This window comes from Desmodus rotundus, unplaced genomic scaffold, assembly GCF_022682495.2.
Source record: "Desmodus rotundus isolate HL8 unplaced genomic scaffold, HLdesRot8A.1 manual_scaffold_57, whole genome shotgun sequence".
Classification (NCBI taxonomy): Eukaryota; Metazoa; Chordata; class Mammalia; order Chiroptera; family Phyllostomidae; genus Desmodus; species Desmodus rotundus.
Genome location: NW_026527665.1, coordinates 1 through 27541, shown reverse-complemented (window position 1 = coordinate 27541; position 27541 = coordinate 1). Strand labels below are relative to the sequence as shown.

General features: G+C 49.9%; 1 protein-coding gene across 3 annotated transcripts; it reads right to left on the bottom strand.

Annotated features, from left to right (window-relative positions):
- On the bottom strand, positions 1–26070 carry LOC128780160 (serine/threonine-protein phosphatase 2A 65 kDa regulatory subunit A alpha isoform). 3 transcript variants are annotated; one of them, XM_053917973.2, is made up of 15 exons: positions 25934–26037; positions 21857–21947; positions 18094–18194; positions 13908–14140; positions 12781–12928; positions 12506–12661; positions 10184–10298; positions 9997–10067; positions 9429–9563; positions 7232–7405; positions 6874–6934; positions 5993–6147; positions 4206–4348; positions 1942–2033; positions 2–616 (listed from the first exon to the last, which is right to left on the bottom strand). In XM_053917973.2, the coding sequence occupies exons 1-15, from the start codon at positions 26003–26005 to the stop codon at positions 597–599; spliced, it is 1767 nt and encodes a 588-aa protein (XP_053773948.1). In that variant the 5' UTR covers positions 26006–26037; the 3' UTR covers positions 2–596. The 3 variants fall into 3 exon arrangements, with proteins under 3 accessions (XP_053773950.1, XP_053773948.1, XP_053773949.1); XM_053917974.2 differs by lacking the exon at positions 2–616 and adding an exon at positions 1334–1778 and having other exon boundaries at positions 25934–26070; XM_053917975.1 differs by lacking the exon at positions 25934–26037 and having other exon boundaries at positions 1–616.
- Positions 26071–27541: the final 1471 nt, after the last annotated feature.

Genomic DNA, 27541 nt, shown 5'->3' with positions numbered 1-27541 from the left:
TAAGGAAGAATACATCTTTATTGTTTGAAGTCACTAAGCTTTGGGGGTGAGTTGTTGTGCAGTAAAATATAACTGAAACACCATGGGCCATTCATTTGAATGTTCCTTCAATAATTACTGGTAGGCTGCCTGCTAAAGCTGGAACATTCAACATCATGCTGAAAGTGATATCGCCCCTCCAACCCCCACTTCCCGCTCTCATGAATTCTTCAGTCACTCAAGTCCTTCAGGTATTTATATCCTAGGAAAGGTACATCTGTGTTAGGCTAGGCGCATGGCCACATTGAGCTTAAACCACAGGCCTTGCCCTTATGAAACTAACATAAAATAAGCAAATAATGGGGAAAACAGGGTTTCATTCACCCTCATTCCTCCAGGACCCAAACTGGGCCTAAACTAACAAACAGTAGGGACTCACTAACATAGGGACTGAGCTGGTGAAATCACCTTGCCACCCAATATACCAATTTCCCCTCCACCCTGCTGAGCCAAATTTCACTGAAGTATCACATCCTCATGTCCACTGTGAAACCTTACATGCACCGCCATCCACTAAGTCTCTTGCTCCTCTGTCCAGGACTCACTGGCCCCTGCCATCAGTTAGAATTCAGGTGACCTGCAAGTGATGAAACCCCAAACGAACAGTCACTCAAACAGTTTAACTCAGCTAGGTTAACTGATACCGATATGGGTCGTCACAGCGTCAGGACCAATGCTCTTCTGATCCTGTTCTGTTCACACTGATTGGCCAGAATTTACTTACCTGCCACACCAAATTTCAAGAGACCTAGGAAACTGCCTAAATTCAGGCAGTCATCTCTCCTGCTCTGTTACAGCCCTGATTATCCTGAGACCCTCCTGAGGGCTCAGCCCAAAGGAGGTTCTCTGGCAAGTCAGAGCTACCCTGACTGACTGCTTCTCTGTGCCAGGCACCACTACCCACCCGACATGCATGAACTCATTTAGTCTTCACAACTGGCCCTACAGTCTAGATGCTACAGTTACTCGTTTTATAAAGTACAAAACCAAGTTCAGAGAGACTGGGTAACCTACTCGTGGTTACACAGCTCTTAATGGAAAGAACTGGGATTTGGACCTAGGCAGTCTGGCTCCAAGGCACCTGCTCTTCACCACCACCAATGTCTGCAAAACTGAACTGAGTACGGGACGCTGCTGGCCAGCGCCACCTCAGGGACCCTCTATTCCGTAGGCTGGCTGCACTCCCCACAGGAATCCCATGCCCAGTAATTGGGGCTTTCCCCAGAAACAGCAGAGACCATGGCCCTGATATGGAGCCCCCTCCTACATGCTAGTGACAGACCAGAGGACCAGCTACTTCTAGACCTTTATTTCTTTGTGAAAAGGGGAAAAAAGAATAAAATAAAAATGGCACAGTTGACACAAAAAAAACCACTGAGGGGGAGGAAGGGAGGTGAAGTAGATTGGGGAGGGGTCCCCATTACAGCAGCAGGAACCAGTGACCCAGGATGCTCACCGCTCTCCCTCCTCAGGTAGGAGTGGCCACCCCTTCCTCCCAGGGTCACTGCCCTGTTCCACCTTGTACTCCCCCAGCCCCTTGGAAGGTAGACAGTAAGAAGTCAGATTCCCAGGCTGGGGAGAAGAGGAACCGTGCTGGGGTGGGGCCTGGGGTCAGACCATGCACAGGGAGTGACAGCCAAAGGCCCCCTGCTGTCTCCCAAAGGAGGGAACTTGGGGCCTGGGGGTGGACACCAGAGGCCGGCGTTGGCTCCTCTTCCAGCATCAGGCGAGAGACAGAACTGGGGGAACAGGAACAGGCGGGAGTCAGAACCACAGCTAGCCCGCCCACAACTGCTCCTGTATCTCCCCTGCCAGGAGCTGCCGCTCCCAGGCCTTGGCCCCTCCTTGCACACCACCCTCCCGCTGGGTCTCCGCTGGGTCTCCGAGTTCTCAAAGCCTTACCAGTCAGGGCCTCCTGAGCAAAGTACTTGACATCCACATCCTGGTCCTGGGTCAGCTTCTCTAGGATGGGCTTGACTTCACTCTGCAGCGTGCTGGAAGGGGAAGGGGAAGGCAAAAGAAAAGGTGAGCTGGGCAGGGCTGGGGGCATGAGGTGCAGACACAGGCTCACACGAGAATTAAGAGGTCTCTGGGCCCAGAACAGGAACAGGAAGGTCAGACAATCTGGGCAACAGGGGCACAGAATCACAGAACCCACAAGTCTCTGAGGTCAGTGGATGGATGTCTTGCATCTATTTAACTTGTTTACTGAGGCCTACTGAGGATGAGATGTGAACAAAGGTAAATCCAACACTCTTCATTCTTGCCCATGAGGAGCTTGGGCTAGGAGTGAGTCAAAGCCAACTGATGGTAAGAAACAGAGGAGAGGCAAGTGCTAAAAGGGAAGTACTTGACCCTCCGAGAGCCCAGGGGAGGCATCTGCTGTCCTGGAAGGACAGCACAGACAGTCCATTGTGTTGGGAAATGAAAGGTGTACTTCAGAGAGGCACTAGAAGTTGTGAGGTGGTGTCCTGGACCAGACGCAGAGAAAAGACATCAGAGAGGCAGGCATCATGGGTCCCCTTCCAGGTGACAGACAGCTCCTCTCCTTCCCCATATATTCATTCTCGCTTCTATCATCTAGATCTGTTCTATTTTTTAACTTGATATAAATGAAATCACAGGATACATTTTTCCTGGGTCTGGCTTCTCATCCAACAAAATGATGAGTCATGTGAGTCAGCTTCATTGTCGAGTAAAGCAGTTTCTTTTCACTGATGAATAGTCTTCCTTGTATGAATAAATCAGTTTACCCACTGTACTGTTGTTGGGCTCTTGGGTTGTTTCCATGTCAGGGACAATGTGAGTAAAGCTACCACAAACATTCTTCTGTTAGAAATAAACACTCATCTCTCTAGGATATATACCCAGGAGTGGATGTGCTGGCTCACAGGGCATACCTTCACTAGAATTTCACCAGTTTTCAAGAGACTGCTCCCATCCACAGCCCCGCCTGCAGTGTACCAACACCAAACGACTGAGTTTTTTACAGTTTAGCCATTCTGGGGTGTGTTTTCACTTGCATCTTCCTGGTAACTAGTGATGTTGAGCGTCTGATCATATGCACATTGGCTATGTGGGAATCTCTTTTGTAAGCACACCTGCTCAAGTATCTTTTTTTAAGGTGTCCTGTCGGGAGCGTGCACTGCAAATGCCTCCTCCTGGCCAGTGGCTTGCTCCCATAAACTCTCACAGTGCTCTCTCAATGAAGTTCTTCATTTTACTGCGGGACAACTTATTAATTTTTTCCTCTGGTGAGCTTTTTAAAAACCTGTGCCTATTACAAGTATTGAGGATATTTTCTGATGCTTTCTTCTAAGATATTTTTTTCCCCTTGATCTTTCTGATTCTGTTATCTCTAATTTTATGCACTCAGGTGAGTGGTTTTCCTCCCACATGCCTACCAAACTAACCCAGCCACCTATGGAAAACACCCACTTTCTTCCCTGAACTGCAGTGGCACGAGCTGAATACACACAGGTCTGTTTCTGTGCCCTTGATCCTGTCCCACTGGCCACTCGAATGCTGTGCCAACACCTCACTTTTTACTTATAGCAGTGTCAGAGTGAGTCTGGTATCTGGTAGTGCAAGAGTTCCAACTCCGTTCCTCTACAGGATCTCCTTGGCTTTTCAGACCTTGTGTTTCCATGTAAATTCCAGAACCGACCTGTCACTGCTGAGATTACACTGAACCTACTGACGCTGACTGAGATTACAGTGAACCTCTACATGAATTTGGGGAACTACCCCATCCAAAAATATTATGTAGATCTTTTTTAAGTTCTCAAAGCAGTGGTTTTATAGCTTTCACTAGAGGTGTACACATCTTTCATTAACTTGACCCCTGGGCATTTCATGGTTTTGGTGCCCTTATAAATTACACACACACACAGATATTTGTATTTGTTAATTTCATTTTCTAATGATTTGTTGTTAGTATATAGACCTGCCACCCTCTCACCCCTTCCCACTAGGTGAGGTAGGTCATGTGAATTCTCACTCTAGACCTGAGGAAACTGACACCTTGGGAAGAAGAGACCCACCACAATGACACAGAAAGGGAGGAGCAGTGCAGGGTCTCAAACTCTAGGCTCTGTCTTCAGAGGTCAAAAATTAAGATGACCAGACTTGCCCCGCCAGCATTTAAGGGTCAGTACAGGCCTCACCTGTTGTCCAGGATGGGTCCTATCTTCTGCAGGGACTTGGCCACATTGAAGCGCACGTTGGCAACAGGGTCCCCAGCCATACGCAAGACTGTGGGCAGCATGTGCTTTGTGGTGATGTCCTGCCCACAGACCTCAGAAAGCACCTGGGGATGAGTGGCAGAGGGGTGATTATCCAAAGTTCATAGCTAACTCCCACTTCCCTCTTCTTCTGACCAGACCACCCCAGTGATCACCAGGCCTGAGGATAAAGCTAACCAATATAGGGACTCTGAGCCCAGAGTTACCCTCCCAGGGGACAATTTATCTTCCTGAAGTTCCCATCTCCCCTAACACCTTCCTAACACCACTATCTCCCGGCCCAGGTAACTCCCAGCCTAGGTGGTCCGGGACCCATCCCCAGACTTCCCTTCATCCTCTGGGATGGGCTTGATTCCTAAACCCCGGGACCCCCTTCCTTAGTTCAGTGGTCTCCAAGGTGAGACATGGGTATAAATTATCTGAACACTTAGTTATAACTATTTTTAAATGTTATTTCCTTTTGCCCTGGCTGATGTGTCTCAGTAGATCGAGTGCTAGCCTGAGAACCAAAAGGTTGCTGGTTTGATTCTCAGTCAGGGCACATGCCTGGGTTGTGGGCCAGGTCCCCAGTTGGGGGTGTGCGAGACGCAACCAACTGAAGTTTCCCTCACACTTCGTTGTTTCTCTCCCTCTTTTTCTCCGTCCCCCCCCTCTCTGAAATTAGTAAATAAAATCTTTTTTAAAAAAAGAACACATTTTTAAAAATGTTATCCTTTTATTTCTAGCCACATGTATGGTTTATTTGTAGTGACCAGGAAGGAGCACTTGCTCTCATTACATAACCGTTCTAAGCCCTCTGCATGTACAACCAGGTTATCGTCACAGCCTGATGAATGAAGTGCTGTGATTGCCAGCACAAATCCTTTCCAGATGAGAAACCTCAAGCACTTAGAAGTGAGGTCTGCTTCCCTAGGTCCGTAGCAAATACATGCAAGAGCTAGAATTAGAAAGTAGGTCTGTGCCCTGGCTATTGTGGCTCAGTTGGTTGGCGCATCAACACATAAACTGAAAGGCTGCGGGTTCAATCTCCATTTGGGGCATAAACAAGAGGCAACCAATCAACTTTTCTCTCCTCCTCGCTCTCCCTCCCGTCCCCCCTCTCTAAAATCAATAAGCACGTCCTCAGGTGAAGATAAAAAAAAATAAAAAATAAAAATTAGGTCTAAGCCCTGCCGGGTAGCTCAGTTGGTGAGAGTTTTCTCCCAATCAAGGTGTCAGGTTCGATCACCAGTCAAGGCACATGCAAGAATCAACCAATGAATGCATGAGGAAGTGGAACAACAAACTGATGTTTCTCTGTTTCTCCCTCTCACTCACTTCTCTCTCTAAAATCAATAAAAAAAACAGGTCTGACTCTAGAGCCTGCACACTTTCCCATTCTATCATAAACAAATATGCATGACAATGTGTGGGGAAAGGAGAGGGTGCTCAGAAAGGTTTGGCTATCACTGCTTCAACAGGTCAAGCACCCCTCCATTGTCCTGGGTTTCCCACCAGGCAGGTCCCATCCCCCTAGAAGCCCTGAGACTCTGACTGGGGGAGCCCCAACCTCTGGCCTACAGTCTCCTAGGGTTACATCCCTGCCAGCCCAGGTACCCACCACTTCCCCACTCCTAAGCCAACTGTCTCCCTTGAGGACCCTCCACCCTCCCTCTCCCAGGCATGCCTAGTTCCTAGGGTTAGGCCGGTGGGTAGGTGGGGGTGCTCACATTGATGCAGAAGAGTGTGGTCATGCGGTGCAGGTAGTTGGGATCCCCAGACATGGCCAAGACCTTGGGGATGATAGTGGCATGGGCCCACTCCTTCCCAAACTTCTCCACCAGCTTCTTCAGGTTGCTGGTGGCCGCCTCGCGGATGGCATAGACTGCAGGAGATCAAGGGGGACACAGCAGGGATTCAGAAGGTGAAGGACTGATGTGTGTGGGATCCAAGAGCCAGTCTCTACTGCCTCGTGAGCAGCCCCTAGGTCTCAGGCCCCAGGTGACCCAATAGCTCGTCACAAAAGGGCTCTCTACACACTAAATGTGGGCTTTTCTTTTCATGCAGTATCCTCTCAACAGCCCCAAGACGAAGGTTCCATTACTGGCCTCGTTTTATAGATGGGCCAAAGGGCTTTAAGAAGTGATATGCTCAGGCAAAGAATTTAGTGCTTAGCACTTGGAATGGTGCCTGATACAGACAAATGTCAACTTCTATTTTTTTTACCAGTCTTAGTGAAAAGAGTGAGCAATGCTCACAGTGGCTCTAAAATGCTGGGATGAGAAGTCCCACATTTTATAGAAAGTGTGGTAGGTGACTTGCTTAACAAGCATCAAAAGCCAGGAGGTGCAATTCAAACCCAGGCCTGTCTGCTCAGTGGCCCTCGGACTCTCCACTATACCAGGCGGGCCCTGGGTGATCTGTTATGTCCCCCTCCAACCCTACACCTCTCCAGGATTCTAAAAAGCAAGAGAATTGGCCCATATCTGATGAGCATCTGATGCACAGGAGAGTGACTCCAGCCTGCTCACTCCCTGCACTGGCCCCAGCCAACCTGCCACCCATATTCCTGGAGCCCCATCTCCTCCTCCAGCCCACCGGAGGCACTCACCATGATCCACGAGCCAAGCCATGCACAAGGAGTTGAGTTTCTCATCAAAAAACTCCACCCCCTGCCGGAGAAAATGAGTTAAGGGATGGAGGGAGTCTGGGTGGTTTCCAGCAAGTCCCCACACAGACAGACAGACATACACTTCTCAGCTTCTCCGGAGGGGCTCCTTTCCCTTCTTTTCCTAGTTGAATTCTATGCATATTCCAGGGCCCTATTTCCTGTGTCCCTTCCTCCTACTCCCTTCACAGTCCTCACAGCCTGCAGTGCCAGTCACAGTTCCCTTGTCTCACTGTACCATCACTAGGCCCTGGCAGTTCCTCCCCTGGCAGTGTGCCTGGCACCTGGCCTCCTCACTCACCAGCTGTCCAGCTAATAGGGGCATGTACTCAATGATGGCCAGCCGCACTCGCCACTTGGCGTCCTCAGCCAGTTCCACAATGGCAGGGAGCAGGGACTGGGACAGCTGCCGGATGCCAATCACCTCATTTACGCAGTCCAGGTTGGAGATGATGTTCAGCCGCACCTCTGGGCACTGAGGAGAGGACAGGAGGGTTCTGAGAGCATGCACTGCACATGGTGACCCAGGGCAGGGTGAAAAGAGCTCAACAGCACCAACTCTGTGTAACAAACATCTCCTGAGGACCTACTACTGCCCAGGCCCAGCTCTCAGCCCTGGGGACACATTAAAGGCACTCAAGAAGCAAGCAACATGGATTATCAAGGGAAGCAGCTTTTCAAATCTCGTAAACAGCACAAGAAATGTTCAGCTATTTTGAAGGACTTGCAGGACTCATAGTATAAAAACATGGAACCCTGGAAAATATAAACATGTAATAATCCCACTATGCTGTTTGCTAGCTGGGAGCCCTTCTGGATATCAAACTGTCACAAGGAAACATCCATCCAGCCTCAAAGGGTGCGTAAGGCTATTCAAGTGCCTACCACAGAGTGTGATCCACAAATGGCTTAACACTGTGGGAGCTTATCATGATCATTTCTATTACTTTTATTTTCTCTGCTAGTCCTTGAGCTCCGTAAGGAGCACGTCTCATTCAACCTTCTCTCTCTCTAGTACCCAGCATAGTCTATGGTCCATAGCAGGTGCTCAATCCATTGCTGCTGAAAGAATGAACAATGAAATAAAGTATTTTTAAACTGCCTGTTGACTACCAATATTATGAGCACTGATTTATAATACATATATATAAACCCCATCTACCTTCCATAAAGTATGTGAAGCAACTTACAAGACAAGGCACATGAACACAATTAATTCTTGTTAATTGAAACAGAAGCTCTACCAGATCCTTGTCCTACGTCACATATTCTGGACAGTAGACCCACCAGCTAACAATCCTTTCTGACGCGAATCAAGTAAGAAATGAGTCAATGAAGAAAGTAAGCAAGTACGCAGCGCAATGAAGGGTTACTCAGCAGACTGGCACATTCCAAAGGTTGGTCTCTAAGCTCCTGGACTATTCTGCCTGGTTAGTGTTTGTTTACCTGGGCTCCTGGGGCCAAGCCAGATAGACTGTGCTAATAACCCAATTTATGCTGGGGACCTGGGGCCATGAACTCTGAGGGAGTGCAGACACAGTAACTAACTAAGGTCAGCCAGGCTGGTGGCTCCATCCCAGGCTGAGGTGAACTTCCCTAGCAGCAGCACTTCGTGACGCCACACATCATTAGTGGGAGATGTGAGTGCTGTCCATGTGACTCCAGGGGTGGAGGACCACCGGAAGCTGGTGGCCCTGTACCTCCCTGGCTGCGGGACTTCACTCTTTCCTCAACAATAGCCTTGGGATTCCTTCCTAACACCCGCATCTATTCCAGCTCCTCCATTCACCAGATTTAAGTCCACACTCCTTCTCTCTGGCTGGGGCCCATGAGACCCTCAGCCATTGCCTAGCACTCTCTCTCCTTTTATACCCCAGGCCAACTAAGCTAGGGATGCTCACATGACTGGCTCTGGTTAATAGGGTACAGGGGTGTGAGTAGGCTGATGGGTGCCCTCTTTTGGGCACTGCTCTTACAGGTCTAGGCCTGCTGCTGTCCAGTGCCTTCTCCCTTCATGCTGGCTGGGAGGGGCCAAAAATCAGAGCAGCCGCCTCAGACCCGGAGGGCGCTGAGGAAGGCAGAGCTAAATGCCCATGTAGGCCCACCCACCTCTGGACTATTGTGAGAGAAACAATTCTCCGTCTTATTTAGGCCACTGTATTTTGGGGGCTTAGCGTGTACCGCAATAAACATAAACCTGTACTGTCATGGAATCACCCACATGTCTCTCTCCACTGCCAATCTCTGAGGATCAGAACCTTCCTGTCTTATTCTGGTACTTCCAATGCCCAGGAAAAGGACTAGCACAGAGTAAGGGCATGCAAGACAACTGCCCAATAAACGAACGAGTGACTGCAAGTCCATCGAGCCCACATTCACTCATCAGAGATCTGGGCGTCTGGGGATTCTAGGAGACAACTGGCCAATCTGAGAAAACAGCTGACCCACCACCAGTTGCCTCTGCAAACCTGAGTTCGGAGCCTGCCCAGTGCCCTTACCTCATCCTTCAGCTGAGCCAGGAAGAGGGGCAGGAGGTGCTCAATGGTGTTGTCTTTGCCCAGGATGGGAGAGAGGCCCATGATGACAGAGGCCAGGGCCGATTTGACATGTTGGTTGGCATCGGACACCAGCTCCTGGGAGGGAGAAGGGGCAGCCATGGGATTAGTGGCCAAATATACTCCAGTGCCTACGAAGCTTGAGTCGTGGTCTGCTTTTGCCCTTGTCACTCTTGGTGCAGAGTCAGCTTAGGTTACAAGGGGAATTATGATTTCCTTCATGTCCCACCTGCTTTGAGTTCAATGACCCCTGCTCTGGCAGTCCCCATCTGATCCCAAAGCACTGTGGATATGGGGACTCAGTGGCCTTTGAGGGGGAAGCACTCCCATGTTGAAGCTCAGCTCCCAGTCTCAGATTTTGCCTCCCCTCAGGGTTCCCAACTACCCAAGGTGGCCTAGTCCTAGAAGGCTGGGAACTCAGTTTGCATCTGGCTGTCCCTAAAACCCGATCTCCACCCTTCTGTTTGGCAGGCTCCAGTCTGCTCTATTTCTCCCCCTAAATCCCCTTTACCTTGATACAGGGCAAGATCTGGGTCATGATCACATTCTCCCGACAGTCAGCTGAGAGATTTTCACAGAATTCTGTGGACAGGGGAAGGGAGGAGGGAGCAGTGAGACCTGATGTCCTGGTTCTACCCCCACCCACTTGCACCTCCTGGCCCCCACCCACTTGCAGTGTTCTGGTTGCCAGCACCAACCTTTGACCTTGTGGGAGGCTGCGGCCCTCACCTCAGCCTCACAGTCTTTCATCAGGTTCTGGAAGGCAGGGACCAGGTCTGTCTTGGTGATCTCAGGCCCCACGGCTTTCTGGAGCTGCAGAAAGGGCAGGAGGTGAGGGAAAGTGAGGAGGTTTGGCAAGCACTCTGGGCAAATGAGACCAAAGTCAAAATTAAAGGTACCAGAGTTAGGGGCAAAAGTATGACCCTAAGCATTGCCAAGACCTAATCCTGGCCCAGGGGGTGACTCCAGGCAAGTCTCTGGGACTATGAGCTGAGGTTTCCTCACTGTGTGGGGAAGCTGAGCAGGAGAGTTATGAGTATGGCTCTACAGTCCAATTGCCTGGCTCAAATTTACTTATCAAGTTCAACTGTGTGAACCTGAATGGGTCAGTTGACATCTCCAATCCTGTTTCTTCCGAAGCAAAATGCAGACCACAAGGGTACCTACTGCATGGTGGTGGTGTGTCTACATGAAAAATAGTAAGAGACCTCCATACGGCTCAGGCTATTTGGGCTGGGTTTTCCGTTACCTGATCCAAAAACATTCTGATATAGTGGCTCTCGCTGTTTGATTTACGCACTTTTTTTTTTTTTCTTTTTTAAAGATTGGTTACCAGAAGCACTTAGGTAATTAAGGGGCAAGAAGGCATGCTGGGCCCTGCCTGTCCTGACACCAGGGTTCTCCTGCAAAGCTGGGTCTTGAAGACCTGGTAGGCAACAGGGTGGTTTGAGGCTTAGAAGGAAATAAACAAGTAAAGATCTTGGAGGGCCTAATGCTACCCTGGGCAAACGTCACCTTGTATTCATATAACAGATGCACTGTTTAACCACCTAAGATCCCTGCCCTCACAGAGCTGAGCTCTTATCTAACCCCAGTGTGAACCAGGTCACGCTGTCCAGGGGCCAAGGACAGGAAGGAGCTTCTTTCACTGTGATGCTGAGGCTCCCAGCAGAACTGCGGCAGCACAGCCACGTTGTACTAACATTTTCGTAGAGGAAAACGGATGATCCTGGGAAATGTCATCCTCAGGCTCCAAGTCCTTCCAGCAAACACCAGGGGAAATATTCATACAGAGACAGGGAGCCAAAGGGTAGACTGGCTCTGAGGCCTCTCTGCTTGGGCCCTGCCTATCTCTCCACTCCAGCTTCCTCTCTGAAGGGCCTCCAGGGGCCAGCCCTGAATGTGCCTGCCTGTGCTTGCTCTCCCCTCCACAGGTCCTTTGCACATGCTGCTCTTTTTCTTCATCAGTTCCTGCTCCAGCTCTTACCCGCTCATGTTCTAGAACCAGATGTCACACCACCTCCTCTCCTTAGCATGTCCACGCCCACATATGTGTCAGCCCCAGCACCCAGGACACTTGACTATGACATTTATCTCCCTGGACATTCCCCTTTAGGCCCTCTGCTCCATGACAGATGGGAATGTGCTGAATTCACAGCATTCCAGTGCCCACCAAAGAACTGGCGCTTGACACACATGCTAGTGGAGTCAAAGCACATCTGAGTGCCATGGAAAGAGCACTGTCCCGGGAGTCAGAGATATGGGATTTGTCCCTGTTCTATCTGCCTGTGGTGTCACTGACTCGTCAAGCATTTGGGCAGTGAGATGGGGCTGGCCTGTGCTCCCCCCACCAAGATTCATATGCTGAAGTCTCAACCCCCCAACATGTCAGAAGTTGACTGTATTTGAAGACAGGGTCTCTAAAGCGTTAAAGTGCACTGAGGTCATGAGGGTGGCCCTGAAGCAAAACGACCGCAGTCATTATAAGGGGAGATTAGGACAAACACATGCACAGAGGGATGACCACGTGAGGATACACGGAGAAGACAGCCATCTGCAAGCCAAGGAAAGAAATCTCAGCAAAACTACCCAGCTGACACCTTAACTTCAGACTTGTAGCCTCCAGAACTGTGAGGAAATGGAATATACCCAGTGTGTGATGTTTTGCAACAGCAGCCCCAGCAAACTCATACAGACTATGTCGTCCCTTTTGTCCAAGGACAGAACATTTGATCAGGTCAGGAAGGCACGCACGCTACCCTTCTCTGCTCCTGGGTGCCCTCTCCCATAGAACCTGGTCCTCAGAGCCCTTCTAACACGGCGCTTTAAGGTGCCACTATCAAGCAACCAGGTTGGCGTGTGAAGTGAAGTCCGACGGAATGATCAGAGATCGCACTGCTCACGCACCTGACGATGTCACCACGATGACTAAAACCCAGCTGCTACATGTGCCACCCCTTTGCATCTGAGGGCCTCACTTTGCCTATATGTGAAGATACTGTCAACAGTCCCTCACCTACCTCTGTGAACTTGTCGGCCACCATGTATCGGACACGCCAGGACTTGTCCTCAGCAGCCTGGCGCAGGGTGGGCATCACCAGGGCCTCCAGATCCTCCTGGGGCAGGAGCTGGGCGATATTCACACATGCCTCCACTGCCAGCAGCCGCACCGAGTCCTGGGGGGAGGATGGGGGCAAAGAGAGGGCAGCAGAGGCCCCATTAGCACTGGGATTCCCTTTCGGATGCAGGGCCCACTAGAGGGAGGGGTTGGGGAGGGCCAGAGAGCAGAACCCACCTGCTCGTCAGAGGCCAGGTTGGAGAACATGGGGATGATCTCACTCTTGACGTTGTCCAGCTCCAGCACCTTGGCAAACTCCCCCAGCTTGGAGGCTGCGGCCCGCCGCACCATGGGGGTATCATCTGAGCACAGGTTCCGGAAGTACCTGGGGGTCAGGATGGGGCTTAGGAGGAGGAATCCTGGGACCTCAAGGCAGCGGGCAACATGGCAGAGAGGAGCAAGCAGACTGTAGTCACAAAGGTCCTGACTTTGCTCTCTGCATCTTCCCTGCCCTATATAATAAGCTGATAGGGACAGTACCTATCCCACAGGGTCATCGTGAGGCTTAAATGAATTCACATGTATAAGTCACTGCACATGAGTCTGTGGAGAACCGTAGGTGCCAATTACATTACAATGACTACATAAAACTGTATAGCTGACATGCTGGTCTGGGGCAACTCAAAAGTTTTACTTTTCAGCAGTGACCTCTCCTGTTGGAGACGCAGTAGGCTGCAAGCAGATCTCTAAGCACACGTGGGCAGCTGTCCGCCTGTACTCTGCGTGAGTAAGGGCTCAGGGCCTAGGCTTGCTGCGCAAAAGTCTGTGGGCTTGGTGGGTGCAGAGAAGTCCAGAAGGAGGAGAAAAAACACATTAATGGAAATTTCCATCCAATTAAAACCATTTTCATTCATTCTTCAGGAAGGAGAGTCTTGCAAGCAAGGAATTCCCTGAGGTATCAGGCCCAGGGGGAGGAGAGTGGAGGAGGCTGAACCAAAAGACAGTGCATCTACCATGGGTTCTGCACCTGGGGCAGGCCTAAGACAGTGCCACACATCATCTGTTACATGCTTTTATGTGCCACATTCTGTTCTAAGCACTTCATATGCAGTCATTCTTTCAAATCCTCATAAGAACCAATGGGAGAAGGAACTGTCATTTCCATTTCATAAATGAGCAAGAGGCAGTATCTGGATTGGAGATCAGGCCTTTGGTGACAGCTTCTCCCAAGAGTGGGGAGTTGGGGGCTGAGAGAGCTCAGGGGTGTTTGGGACCTGGGGAGGCCTAAATAGGCTGGGGCTTGAGAGAAGCAGACCAGGCTAAGGGGGAGGCTGAGCTTCTCAGGGGCCAAGGCCAGGACTCACTGTCGAAGTTCTGCCTTCACGGCACTGGATACACGGGGGTAGCAGACAGAGAAGAGGCCACAGGCCGAGGTGCGGGAGGTGAACCAGTCGCCGCCCGCCAGCCGCTTCACCAGTGGCACGAAGTGGGCCTCCAGGTCAGAGGGTGAGTGCTCGTGTGAGATGGCCCGCAAGGACTCCACTGCCTTGTCCCGCACCACTGTCTCCTCCACTGTGGCCAGCGACTCCAGGGGTGGCTACGGCACAGAGCATGAGGTCACAGGATGGCTACCTCCCCACCACCCCTGGCCCTGAAGCCCCGACCCTCCATGGGTTCATTTTCTCCAGAAACCTTCTGCGATCACCCCACCCCAGCCTTCAACCAGCATGTCTTCTCTTAAGAACCACAACAAGCATCATTTAGAAGTCCTTAAGGGAGCTTCAGTGGAGTGGGTCTAGGAATCTCAAAATGGTACATGTCACTTTCTTTTCCTTTAAAAAAATATCTTTGGAATATCAAGGTAACTCTCCCCTTCTTTTTTAGATTTTATTTATTTATTTTTAGAGAGAGGGGAAAGGCAGGGTAAAGAGAGGGAAAGAAACATCAATGTGCAAGAGATACAATGATGGGTTAACTCTTGCATAACCCCAACAAGGCACCTGGTCCACAACGTAGGCACATGCCTCAACCAGGAATTGAACCAGTGACCTTTCAGTTCACAGGTCAGCACTCAAATCCACTGAGCCTCACCAGCCAGGGCAATACATGTCAGTTTCTGAGAAGAGGGCCACAACTGTCACTAGCTTCACACTCCAGGCTCTAAACTAGGCCACCTAACCCCAGGGCCTCTAAGGGCTAAACTGTGGTTTCTGACAGGCAACTGCATCGAGAGCTCACATTAGCATGGGACCCCAGGGCTCAGAACTGCTCAATGGTTTGTTAGTGTGAGGCCCGGAGGGACACTTGACTAGCTCACCTCTGTGTCCCCAGAGTCCAGCAGAGCTCCTAGCACAGAGCAGGAACTCAGTAAGCACTGACCTAAGGAAGGGGGACTCACTCTATGCTGTTCAAATAAAGGTGTGGAGGTCTGAAGTCCTGTGTGGCCTGACAGATACAAGAAAAGGAGGCAGGAAGAAATCACAAAGGAAAATGCTGCCAGGGCCCAGGTAGTTAACAGAATGAAGCACTGAGCAAAGGTGACAGGTGGGGACAACAGAGAGAGGCAGAGAGCATGGCATGCAGCCTGGAAAGGAAAGCTGCTTCCCAGATCATCAACCATCACTGAAGGGGTGGGGGGACGACACAGCTGGTAAGAGCCAATCTGGTTTTCCAAGAGTGGCCAAGGGCCAGATTTTAAATGTAAAAAAAATCTCATTTAACCTGTGCTACATTATGGATGGACCTTGAAGACATTATGCTAAATGAAATCAGCCAGTCAGGATTCCCGTAGATGCAGAAGGTAGAACGGTGGTTTCTGAGGGCAGGGGGCGTTACGTTACTAGTCAATGAATATAGTTTTCCTTTGGGAAGGTAAGATGCGAGACGGATGGTGGGGATGGCTGCTCCACCATGTGAATATACACAGCACTGTACACTTAAAAATGGTTGAAACAGTGAAAATATATGTATATTTTACCACAATAAAACATTTTAAAACAAATCAAATAAAGACATTTTTCAAAATCTCATTTACAAAAGATTGGCAAGGATTCGAGAGGAAAGTGTAACGCTGCGCCAGCCCAGGGACCCCCCCAGGGTGAGGCCTTTGTCATAGGTCCTACTAACTCCCAGGGTTTTGGGTTCAGGGACAGCTCACAGGGGTGCGGTGGGAGGGTGATGTCACTGGGCTACTGCAGGGACTGGCACTCAGTCAGCGTTTACTGAGTGACTGAACTGGAACTTACAGTAACCTTGTTATTGTCAGAGGCCTGGGGACCAAGGCTGGGCAGTAGTTAGTTATGGGCCTGTGCCCCAGTAGGTTACTGCAGAGACAGGTTCTTGCAGTATGGTGCCAGGATGGCCCACACCAGGGTCACCCAGGAGGGCCCCCCAGCACACACCTGAAGAATCAGAGTCTAGGCTGGGGCCCAGGAAGGTGCACAGTCAGGAAACACCAAGTAAAGACCCACTGTGATGGGGCCTGTGTGACAGCAATAGAGGACAAGGTTCTCAAACTGAGACCAAGCAGGGAGGGAGAGGGAGAGGCTCTCAAAAAGACAAGGTCCAGACTCTCAAAGGGATCCGCCATTCCAAAAAGGTTAGAACTAATTCCATTTTACTACCACCAAGACGGAGGGCTGGGTTGGGTCAGGCGCCCTTCTGGGTTCCCACAGCTCACAGTCCTTGCTCATGTATGTGGGATAAACAAACTGCACAACAGCTGTTTTCCATATCTCATAACCTGTCAAAATCCAGGTTAACAGCTTCCTCCTACAGGAGGTCTTCCATGACATCCCCCCCCCATCTCATCTAAACTGGGTTAGGTACCTCCTCTGGGCTCTAAGTAAAGGCCCCGGCTTCCTTCTTTCCCAGCTCTGAGCAGCCTTTGAAGCATCCCGGAGCCCTCTGAGGATGGTACAGAGAAGAGGTAGTGATTAAGAGGTAGCAACCTGGGTTCAAATCCTGACTGCCTCTTTCCAGCGCAGGTAATTCACTCAAACCAGCAGTGCCTCAGCTGCTCATCTGTAAACTGGGGCATTTCTCACAGGGTCACTGTGGGACGTGATGGGTTACTGTGCCTCGGATGCTTGGCACATACACCACTGAGCACTGAGTGAGTGTCAGCCACTCTGACCTGACTCCCGTCTAGGTTCCCAGCACTGTTGGGCCCAGAGGACCTCAGGATGTCTGCGCTGGCCAGTACCAGAGGTCACATGTGACTGCTCCCCAGAAAGAAGTGTGGGAAGATTGGGATTCACCTCACTGAGAATGCTCTGGGGGAAGACTCTGCCCTGAGTGGGGAAGGACCCCTGGGTGCCAGTGCTGGCTCCCAGCGAGCCTCAGGCCTACCCCACCTGTGAGCCCTGGAGTTCTTAGCAGTGTTTTCTGCTCAAGTCCTCTGAGAAGCTGCTGAAAGCTATGAATTCTCTCAGAAGAGATGACAAAGGCCAGCAGCTGCAGAGGGTTCCATGGAGTTCAAGGGCCCCTTTCAGGCCAGTCCCCAGACCTCCCATTCCTCTTGTTACATAGCCCTGTTCTATGAAAAATGTAAACAAACTCATTCACATATAATTCCCTATGTACGTACACATATTATACATGTACACACAGGTGAACGCTCAGATACCACCAATGAATGGCAATTATCAAATTCCCTTAGACTTAATGCTGTTTGGGACAAAAGAAATCACCACCACATTTGCTGAAATCCAAGATGTTTTATATACCACTAAAAGCAACAGTGGCTGCTAATGGTAACTGCAGGACACCATCAAGTGCAGAGGCCAAAGTCTGAAATGTGTCTTTAGAAACCATGAAATACAGAATGACTTGGGGGGAACGTGAACGCTCAGGGGTCTGAGGAAGAGAGAACCACGGCCTGGGCCAGCTCTAAGACGCTTTCTTCCCAGATCACAGGACTGGAGTCCCCCCTTCTCCTCTCCCAGACAGCAGTTACTGTTACCATCTGACCCACGTCTGTGTCCCTGGCCATCAAAAGTGCAGGGCCAGACAGGCAGGCAGTGGGTGGGGGCCTGAGGGAGAGTCAAACAGACACACCCAGAATCCCAGCCCTGCCCCTTACTCGCAGTGCGACCCTGGACAAAAAGCTCACTCAACCTCTCGGTGTTCTGGTGGTTCATCCATAAAAAGGGACCTTCCCTACCCCAAGGGTGGACATGACCCCGTAACACATGCATCCATGACAATAGCAGCTAACACCTGTGCCTAACAGCTTCTTCTTCCTTTTTTTTAAAAAAAGATTTTATTTATTAAGGGCTTCTTAAGTCAACTATAAAGACGGGTATTAATGAGTTTCATTTAGAGATGAGCAAAGGACAGATCAGAGGGGTTAAGTAATTTTTGCAAGTCACACAGTAAACCAGTGGGAGAAGCCAGCCTGACTCTGATGCAAAGCCCTGACTTGTTGGATTAAAGTGAATGTCCAAGGCCCATCTGTTCTGAGGGGATGACCCCCCAGTGCCTCCGACATCGTCCCCTCCTTGACTTCCGAGGGGAGGGCAAGAGTACTTCCCCACATTCCAGACTCACCAGCAGGCAGTGCACATACTCAGGGCCTCCCACCAGGGTAGTGAAGGTTCCCAGCTGCTCCGCCAGGGCCAAGAGGACCTCATCCTCATCGTAGATGGTGTCTGTGGGACCAAGACAGACTCTGTTCCAGTCGCCCCCGAAGTCTAACCCCAGCCCCTCGGTGACCTAAGCAGGAACAAGCAGCCTCACTCTGCTTCCTCAAACTGTGGGCACCCACAACCCCCACACCGCCCAGGGCTACAACAGAGATCAAGGCACAGGCCTGGGTCGGATGACAGAGCACGCAAGTACCGCTTCTGCCCCGGACGAGGTATGGGACACAGGGTGAGTGAGATCACCTCTGAGTCTGTTCTGCACCTGTAAAATGGTGCTCCTCACCTCCACCTCTTGGCGAGGGTTAGGGAGGAGCAAATGGTCCACATGAGTGAGAGCAGAGCCAGTGAACGGGAGCTTTTGGGCTCAGTCCAGCTTTCATTCTCGGCACAGTCTCTCTGCCAGGAACCTCTTTCCCTTTGGCCTCAGAATTTCTTCTCCATCCTTTGAGACTTGGTTCGGCTACAGCTTTTTGCCAAGAGTTCCTGACCAGATCAGACAGGTCCCTTCTCTGGGCTCCCCCAACTCATGCCACCTTTATCAGAGTCCCTTGTCACAGGAGTCCAGGCTGGCTCCTCTCTGTGTCCCAGTTCCTGCCAGAGACCAGTGGGAGCCCAATCGGGTTTGCTGAAATAACTACATGACTGTGTGAGGAAAGAATGCTCTGTCCTGATGCTAAACCCTGATGCTGAAGACCTTTCCCTCCAGCTCCATCCAGTCTTCCCTGAGGTGGTAGAACTGCTGACCTCCACGGCAGTAAATGCTAACATCCCCTAGCATCTATGCTAGCATCGAAACTTCCTGAGTTTAAGTCAGACCTATGGCAATCCAGCCAGACTACATTTCCCAGACTCCCCTACAGCTAGAATGGCCACATGACTATGCTCTCGCCAATGGGTGGGAGTGGAAGTTGCAGGTTTGAGCTCCGGGTCACCTCTTTACCACAACCCTCTCATGATGTCATCACCATTGCCCCCATCTTGTGGGGCTACTCTTCTTTTCTGATGTTGAAATGTCAGGGCCTAAAGGCAGATATCAAGCTACTTCCCTTTGTCTCAGGGAACCTGCACTCAAAGGTCTTTGCCACAAAACCACAAGGTATGTTCAGGGCAAACCTGGGATTTCTGAGCATACTTTTCATTAATGTCTACCTGAGTACAAGTCTTTAAATGGCAGGTTACTGTGCAGCCTGAAACAGACACACAGGTGACTTGACTCACGCTAGAGCTCACCAATGTCTCACAAATTATGGCCAAAAATTACCACAGCACTGGTCTCTTTAACACAGTGGGGACATTATGTGGTAATTTCCCCTCATAATGCCGATTCTGAACCTTCTGTAGGTGGAAGCTCAGAGAAGGCTCTTAGCTAGTTCTGTTTGAAACACTATCAGCTTTTCTGAAAGACAGAGTGTATCTGCCATTTAGTATTTTGAACACTTTGTGATTTCTTGAAGCCCAAAGTAAAGAAAATCTGATGTCACCTGGGATTACAGTGGCCCAAAGAAAACTTCCTCTTAAATGAGTGGCTCTTCCTCAAGCTTACGGTTCTCATACTACTCTGTCCCCCACAGTCCCTTCACTTGGATTATTAGTATTATATGGGATTCTACAATATAATAAAGATACACATACATTACACTCCCTGAATCTTCACAATGGCCCTAACTGGTATTACATGAGTATTCCCCCTTTACAGGTGAGGCAATGAAGCCGTTGAGGCTGACAGAACCCAGCAGTCTAGCCCTGAGGTCTCTGCTCTTAGCTGCTGTCTCCCAAGGTGACGTCCTGCCTCTGACCTCCTTTCACCCATCCCACCCTCAATACAATTCTGCCTTACCCATAGGTTTATTTGTCTACATCTCATGCTCCCACCCTCTACCATGTATCTACAATGGCTGCCCTGCCTTCATCTGCTGGATTAAATCCAAACTGCTACCTGGTAACCCAAGGCCTGCAAAATCCAACCCACCATCAACTCCCCTGCTCCTGCGCCTCTCCCTGGTGAATTGCCAGGTTCCAGCCTGCCTCCATTTGCGGCTTCTTCCTGACAGTTTTCCTGTCCAGGCTGCCTCCCCACCACCTCACTACAGAATTGCCACCAGCATGCACTGAGCGTTTTCCCCAGACCAGGCTCCGTGTGAAGCACTTTATCCTCCCACCAACCCTGTGAGTTAGGTCTGACTCTTACAGATGAGGGAACTGAGGCAGACAGGCAGAGTGGCGAACCCAGGTTCGCCAAGCAGGTTGGAGGCTGGTTGGCACCACTGGGTCTCAACCCCAGGTTCCTCCAACAACTTCTTTTTCTGTAACTTTTTAACTGTTTTTTTTACACTTTGCATCACACCCCTTGTCCCTCACTGCCTCAGAAGTTATCCCTGTCTTAGCATTTGAAAGCTTTCAAGTCTCTCTAACAGTTCAGCAGTAGAAGCCACCTGTTTTGGGGCGACCTGCTCAATGTCACGTGTGCAGATGCCAACTCCTCACATGGCATTCACAGGCAGATACACCTCTGCTCCTGAGTCATAGCTGTGTCACTGTGGGCAAGTCCCTGTACCTCTTCAGGCCTCACTTTCTCATGTGTCAAATGAGAAAGGGGCAACAAGCTCCATCCCCTTCTTCCCTAGGACTGTCACTAGGTCCAAGAGAGAAGATCGGATGCAAGAAAGCTCATTAGTGACAGAGCTCTGTGTGACTGAGGCTTTCGTTGCAATTTTAATTCATATAAAGTTGTAATGAGAATAAAGGGAGAAGAGAATTCACTAGTAATTGGTGTCAGACATTGCCCTAAGCGCTGCGCCTCAATCTTCAGACAGGAGTGCTTAGAACAGGCTACTCGTTAATAGTTAAGCAGCACTTACCACACGCTGGCCACCGTTACAGCACTGTACATGTTATCTCAGTCTTCCTGTCAAGTTATACAATTATGCCCACTTCACACATGAAGAACTGGAAGCAGGCAGATATGAAATATATTGTCTGAAGTCACATAGCTAGGAAGTAGCAGAGCTTAGATTTGAACCCAGGTAGTAGGGACCCGAGGGCATAAACCAAAGCTGTGAGTTTGGAGCCAGCATGACTAGATAATATCTTCTCTGAGTCACTTCCTGACTGTATGACTTGAGGAAATGAATTACTTCATGTTTTCATGCCTCAGTTTCCTCATCCAAAAAATGGGGGCAGTCTTACCTACCTTAGGAATTGCTGTGGGATTAACTTGGATAATGATGGTGACTGACTCACTGAGCACAGGCACCAGTCTGGGGACTCTAGGTGAATGAACTCGCTTCTCAAACAAAGGGTTTAGCACAGTGCCTGGCACACAGTAAGTACTGGTGACTATTATAATACGTGTTCATCCCTATTTTACACATAAAACTATACAGAGTGTTAAGTAAGTGGTCTAAGTCACCAGCTTCTAATGGCTGGAGTGCAATTCACACCTGCCTCCACCTGCTTCCAGGCTCCTGTCCCCAGTCCCTGCTCCTGACTTCCCAGATCATTTCCGCAGAGGACTGCACTTCTCTCCAGAGTCCCTGCCCACCCACGATGCCCAGCACAGGACAGACACTTACAAACGATCTGTTAAATCCATGCTGAGGCCCCTTATCCAGCAGGTACCACTCTGATAGTCCCCACTCCACCCGGGCCCCAGGACTGCATCTCATTACCTGTAAGGAAGGGCAGAAGCTCACTGCGGGTCCTTTCCACACCGAGGGCCAAGGCGATGGTGGACAGCTTCTTGATGCTGTTGAGGCGAAGCTAATGAGAACGAGAAAAGGAGGGGAAAATGAGAGCAAGCCCAGACTCAAGGGACTCTGACAGCACCCACAACTAAGTATGTGTGAAGATACCAAATAACTTGGTGACTGTCACTCAAGGTCACAAGTGACTGTCACTCGAGGTCACAAGTGACTGTGACCTTGAGTCATTAAGTTACCATGGGGGCAACAGCCTCAGCAAAGCATCTTTTGGGTCTTACTGGGCCAACACCCATGCAGTGGTGCTCTCTAAGATCATTCTGTGGAAAACCACAGCCCCCTCTCCCTACCCACACTCTCGCTCCCTCTTGCACTGTGGGACACACTACACATCAAACAGTGGCAGCCACGTCACAGAGCACTTCCTCTGTGCCAGCCCCAGTACTAGTCCTTCAATGTTCTGTATGTTTTAAGTCTTCTACAATAAAACTTCAGGGGAAGCAGTGACTTAGCTGCCTATCTCTTCTTTCCTCTTTGTCACCTTCAAGCTGCGTCTCTGGGTTCTTCTGACAGGTGGGCTGTGGGGAAATGTACACCTGGGCCAGAGCCATAACAGGCCAGCAGCAGCTCTAAGGACAGTGAGATGTGGCAGAGAATATCATCGTGATGGTGCCAGGAACAACAGCAGCTAACGTTTAGAGGATGCTTACCATGTGCTTGGCAACATTCAAGGGCTCAACATGGATAATGAACATATTTAATCCTTAAACTCTGCTCTGAGGTAGATACTGTTACTAGAATCCTCCCTTTACAGGCAAGGATGCTGAGGCACAGAGAAGCTGTCACATGTTGGAAAGCAGCAGAGCCTGGATCAGAAGTCAGGTGCCATGACCCTTAATGTGAACGTCATGCTATCACTTAGGGAAGACGCCCAAGGGGTGGGCCCATGAGAATCAGGTCATCTCTGCCTGGGTGGAGAGCCTCTATCCTTCCACTGGCACCCTTGGAGATTCTGGGTTGGGTATTGTTAAGAGTATCTGTTGGGCCCCGGCTGGTGTGGCTCAGTGGACTGAGTGTGGGTCTGCGAACCAAAGGTAGCCGGTTCCATTCCCAGTCAGGGCACATGCCTGGGTTGTAGGCCAGGTCCCCAGTAGGGGGTGTGCAAAAGGCAACCACACATTGATGTTTCCCTCCCTCTGTTTCTCCTTCCCCTCCCCTCTGTCTAAAAATAAATAAATAAAATCTTTAAGAAAAAGAAAAAAGAGTATCTGCTGGTTTCTTCAGTAGACAGCACTATAAAGGCTTATAAAAAGGCCACACAGGGTGGTGCTTTGGAGCCGCACTGCCTGTGTTCAAGGCTAAGAAGCTGCTTTACATATTAGCTATGGGATCTGGGGCCACACTTTGCACCTTTCTGAGCCTCAATTTTCTCATCTGTGAAATGGGATTATAATATCTACCCTCAGGAGGTTACTGTGAGTACCAAGTGACATAATACTGGGAACACCCTAGCATCAGAGGTAGATCAGTAATGGCAATACAACCACCTCACCCTGTTGACCAGGTCCTGGTGGTGTTTGGGTACCAAAAAGGGCACAAGCAGCAGTTGGTTAGCTGTCCACCAAGGTCTCTTTCCCTCCTCCTCCAGTGAAAGAATAAAGAGAGCAAATATGTCCATGGTACTATGTGCCAGGCACTGTTCTTGGTATGTTTATGTTTTAACTTATTTGGTCCTTATACCAATCTCATAAGGTAAATATGGGATCACCTCACAGCAGAGAAAGCAAAGGCTAAAGGAGGTGAAGAAACCTCCTGCACTTGTAGGTGGCAGAAGCGGGATCTGAACCCCAGCCAGCTAGCTCTTATCCTGTAACCACCGACAACCTGTGTTTGTTTTTTTACTGGGGGGTGGGGGGAAGGGGGGCCGTGGACCTCTTTATCAGGTCTAATGGCAACCACAATTTTGAAACCCAGATGAGCATAAACAACACCAGAAGTATCTGCAAAGGCTGAAATGAGAAAGGAACACCGTCATGATTTCCATTGCTGACAGAGTCACGGGTTTTGCTAAGGCTACTGGCCACTTACAATATGTTCTTGAAGGGGAAGTTAAATTTGACTTAAATGTTAGAGAAAATAAAGATGTTACTCTTCTCACCCGAATTCATGGACCTGCCCTAAAAACATAGATGGACCTCAGGTTAAGAGCTGCACTGGCTATACTGTTGCTCCTTAACCCTTGGTTTTCAGCTGTGCACATGATCCCCACCCCACCAAGAAAAGACATTTCCTAAGTACCTCTGGATTTTACCATGAGTCTAATGCGTGGTCAATGAAATCCAAGTGAGAATGCTGTGTGTGACCTCTAGGGAGTATCCTTATGTGAGAGCGGGTTGGGTCATAGCTTTTTCCTCTCCTGTCTGGAATGGGACTATGATGGCTGGGGCTTTAGCAACCATAATGGGACCTTGAGGTAACCTGGGGGATAAGGAGGACGATGGACAACAGGCAAGCCTGGGACCCTAACACCACAGAGTGTTACACCAGCTTGTACTGCCACCAGATTTTCTGATCGTGAGTCAGAAATAAACTTCAAGCTCATTTATTTAGAGTTGTCCTATTACTTACAGCTAAACCTAATCCCAACTAACAGCACATGACCTAGTTCTAGACAGAGACACAAGAGCAAGTCAACTGAAGAGCTCCTAGGAAAAATTTTCCTCCTCGACAAAAGGACAAGAAAAACCTCTGTCCTAGAACAGCCCCTGCTTTTAGCAACGACTTAATAAGAGCCGATGCGGCAGCACACTTGTGACCGTAGGAAGCAGGTGAAAAGGGCGCACTCTGACCCAAATTCTGTAATATTCTTGTTAGTAATAAAGGGAAAAATGAGCCCTTTACTTGTTTAAACAACTACTTGTTGGGTTCTCTGTAACATTTTTAATATCAATAAAAAATCATCCCACTTAAAGAGTGCTTATTTTGTATAAAGCTCAGGACTTATGTTCTCATGATTCTTTTTTTTTTTAAAGGTTTTATTTATTTATTTTTAGAGAGAAGGGAAGGGAAAGAGGGAGAGATCATTGATATGTGAAAGATACATCAATTAGTTGCCTCTCACACACCCCCAACTGAGAACGTGGCCCGCAACCCAGGCATGTACCCTGACTGGGAATCAAACTGGTGACCCTTCGGTTCGCAGGCCAGCACTCAACCCACTAAGCCACACCAGCCAGGGCTCTTGCAATTCTTGTAACAAACCCATGAGGCAGATACCACCTTTGTGTTTATTTTACAGACAAGGAAACTAAGGCACTGAGAAGAAATGCAGGTCACCCAGTGAATTCGTGACAGGGTCTGGAACTTGAACCCATGTTCCTCACCACCATTCAATCAACTTCTTTTTTGGTTTATACTCTCAGATGGCAACCTTATTTCTAAGTTCTGCTTCACCAAATCCCCAGGCACTGTATAAAAAGGGGTCAGAGCCTGTCACATCCTATTGCTAAGATGTGGACACAGGCACGCTGCCACAAGGTCTTAGACAGTACCCTGGCTGAGTGTGTCTTTTACCTTTTCTTCCACCTCACAAGAAAATCAAAGCCCAGAAGGGCTGAGTAACTTGTAGCATGGACAGACCCTGGTCTGCCTTCTCCCATGCCTCCTGTGCATCACCTCCAGGCCCAGAATTTCCTTTGGGGATGGAGCAAGGGGCCACAAGCCAGGAAATACAGGCAGCCTCTGGAAGGTGGAAAAGGCAAGGAGACAGATTCTCTCCTGGAGACTCCACGAGGGAAGCAGTCCTGCCAACACCTAGATTTTAGCCCAGTGAGATCCCTGGCAAACTTGTGACTCCCAATCTCATCACTGTGGACATTTTGGGCAGATAATTCATCACTGTGGGGCCTGTCCTGTGAATTGCAGGAAATTCTGCAGCTCTCCTGACCTCTATTCACTAGATACCAGTTAACACCTCAGCTGCGACAACCCACAATGTCTCCAGACATTATCAAATAAATGTCCCCTGGTGGGCAAAACTGCCATTACCTGCCTGCTCTTTCTTCCTGGAAGGCGCTTCCCCAGCTTCTTCCAGGGGCTAGGTCTTTCTCCTGGTCCCATTTTAAACTCAGCATCCTCAGAGGTTCCTTCCCTGACTGGCCCACCTCGTGCCTGCCGTGAGCTCTGCCCAGACGGACTCCTGGCTCCTTCCCTTGCTTCCTCCTTTAAGTCTTTGTTCCAACATCACCTTCTCAACAAGGCTTTCCTTGGACACTCTTGAAAACTTCACTCCCCACCCCTCTTCATTTTTCTTCTTAGCACTTATCCCCATCTAACAAACAACACATTTTATTGAGCATCTTGCTTATCATCTGTTTCCCCTCACTACAAGGTACGCTCGTGAGGCCAGGGGGTTTTGTCTGGTTCCCTGCTGTGTATCTGTACCCTACACAGAGTACAGGCCCCCCCCAAATATTTACTGGGTCACTATCACAACATCCTGCTGTTTCCTTCCCACGACATCTCGCACGTGTTACTGAGGTATTCAGCTGTTTCACATCTGTCTCTTATATAACAACCGATGTCACTACTATACCAACACCGTACCTGGCATGTGGCAGGTATTCAGTGAACAAGTGTTCTTACAGCAGCCCAATGAACTAGATAATTACCTCCACTGGAGAGAAGAGGAAACTGAAGGCTCAGGGAGCTGAACTAACCTGCCCGTGTAAATCAGCAAGTGGAAGAGCCGGCCGTACAGCCACAGCCTGTGTCACTCCAGAACCAGCAATGTACCCGGAACCTCAGTGGTTGGGCCCAGGGCAACCGGCTCTTTTATAAACAGAAAAATGGAGGCCCAAAGGGCGGATGGGACTTCTTCAGCTACCACTCCCGATAATTAGAGCTAACATTTATTAGGCTCTTACAAGAAGCCAGACACCGTTCTATGGCACTTGTATTATTAACTCGTACAGTCCCTCACCATCCCCCGACTAAAGAGGCCGCGACTATTACTATTAGCCTACATTTCGTGGAAAGCAGAGATCCAGAGCACTGAAGTAATCTGCCCAAGGTCACGCAGCGGGTGGTAGGTGAACGAACCCGGGTGGGCAAACCGTGGAGTCCTAACTCTTCTTAATCCCACGCCAGCCGGGCTCAGGGACCTGAGCCTTGCCTATACCACTCACCTGAATGTATCAGCCCATTTAAGTCAAGCGCCCACAACCAGGACAACGGGAGGGTCCCAGAAGCTGGGCGGGGCTCCACCTCTCAACTCTTTCCTAAATTTAGCGAGATCTCTCTACAAGGTGGAACGTCTTTGACTCCCAACGCCAAACCGAACCGGAAGGGAGGGCAAGTATTGGGAAGGCAGTTTTCACCTCTCAGCCCCCATTTGGGGAATTGACCCCGTGGCACTGAGGCCCAATAGCAAATACCCAAAAAAGAGAAAAACCCACCCAGGTCCCACCAATCAGTCGGCCCCTCCCCCACTCGGATCCAACCCCAAGGGCCCATTCAAAGGCCACCGCCAATCCTCGAGCCCTCCCCACTCCCGAACCCAGGAGGCCGACTTCCCACCGTGCCGCGGCCTCCCAGGCCCCGAAACGCCGCGCGCACTAGGCAGGCCCGGGACCCTGGAGGTTCGCCCTCGCTCCC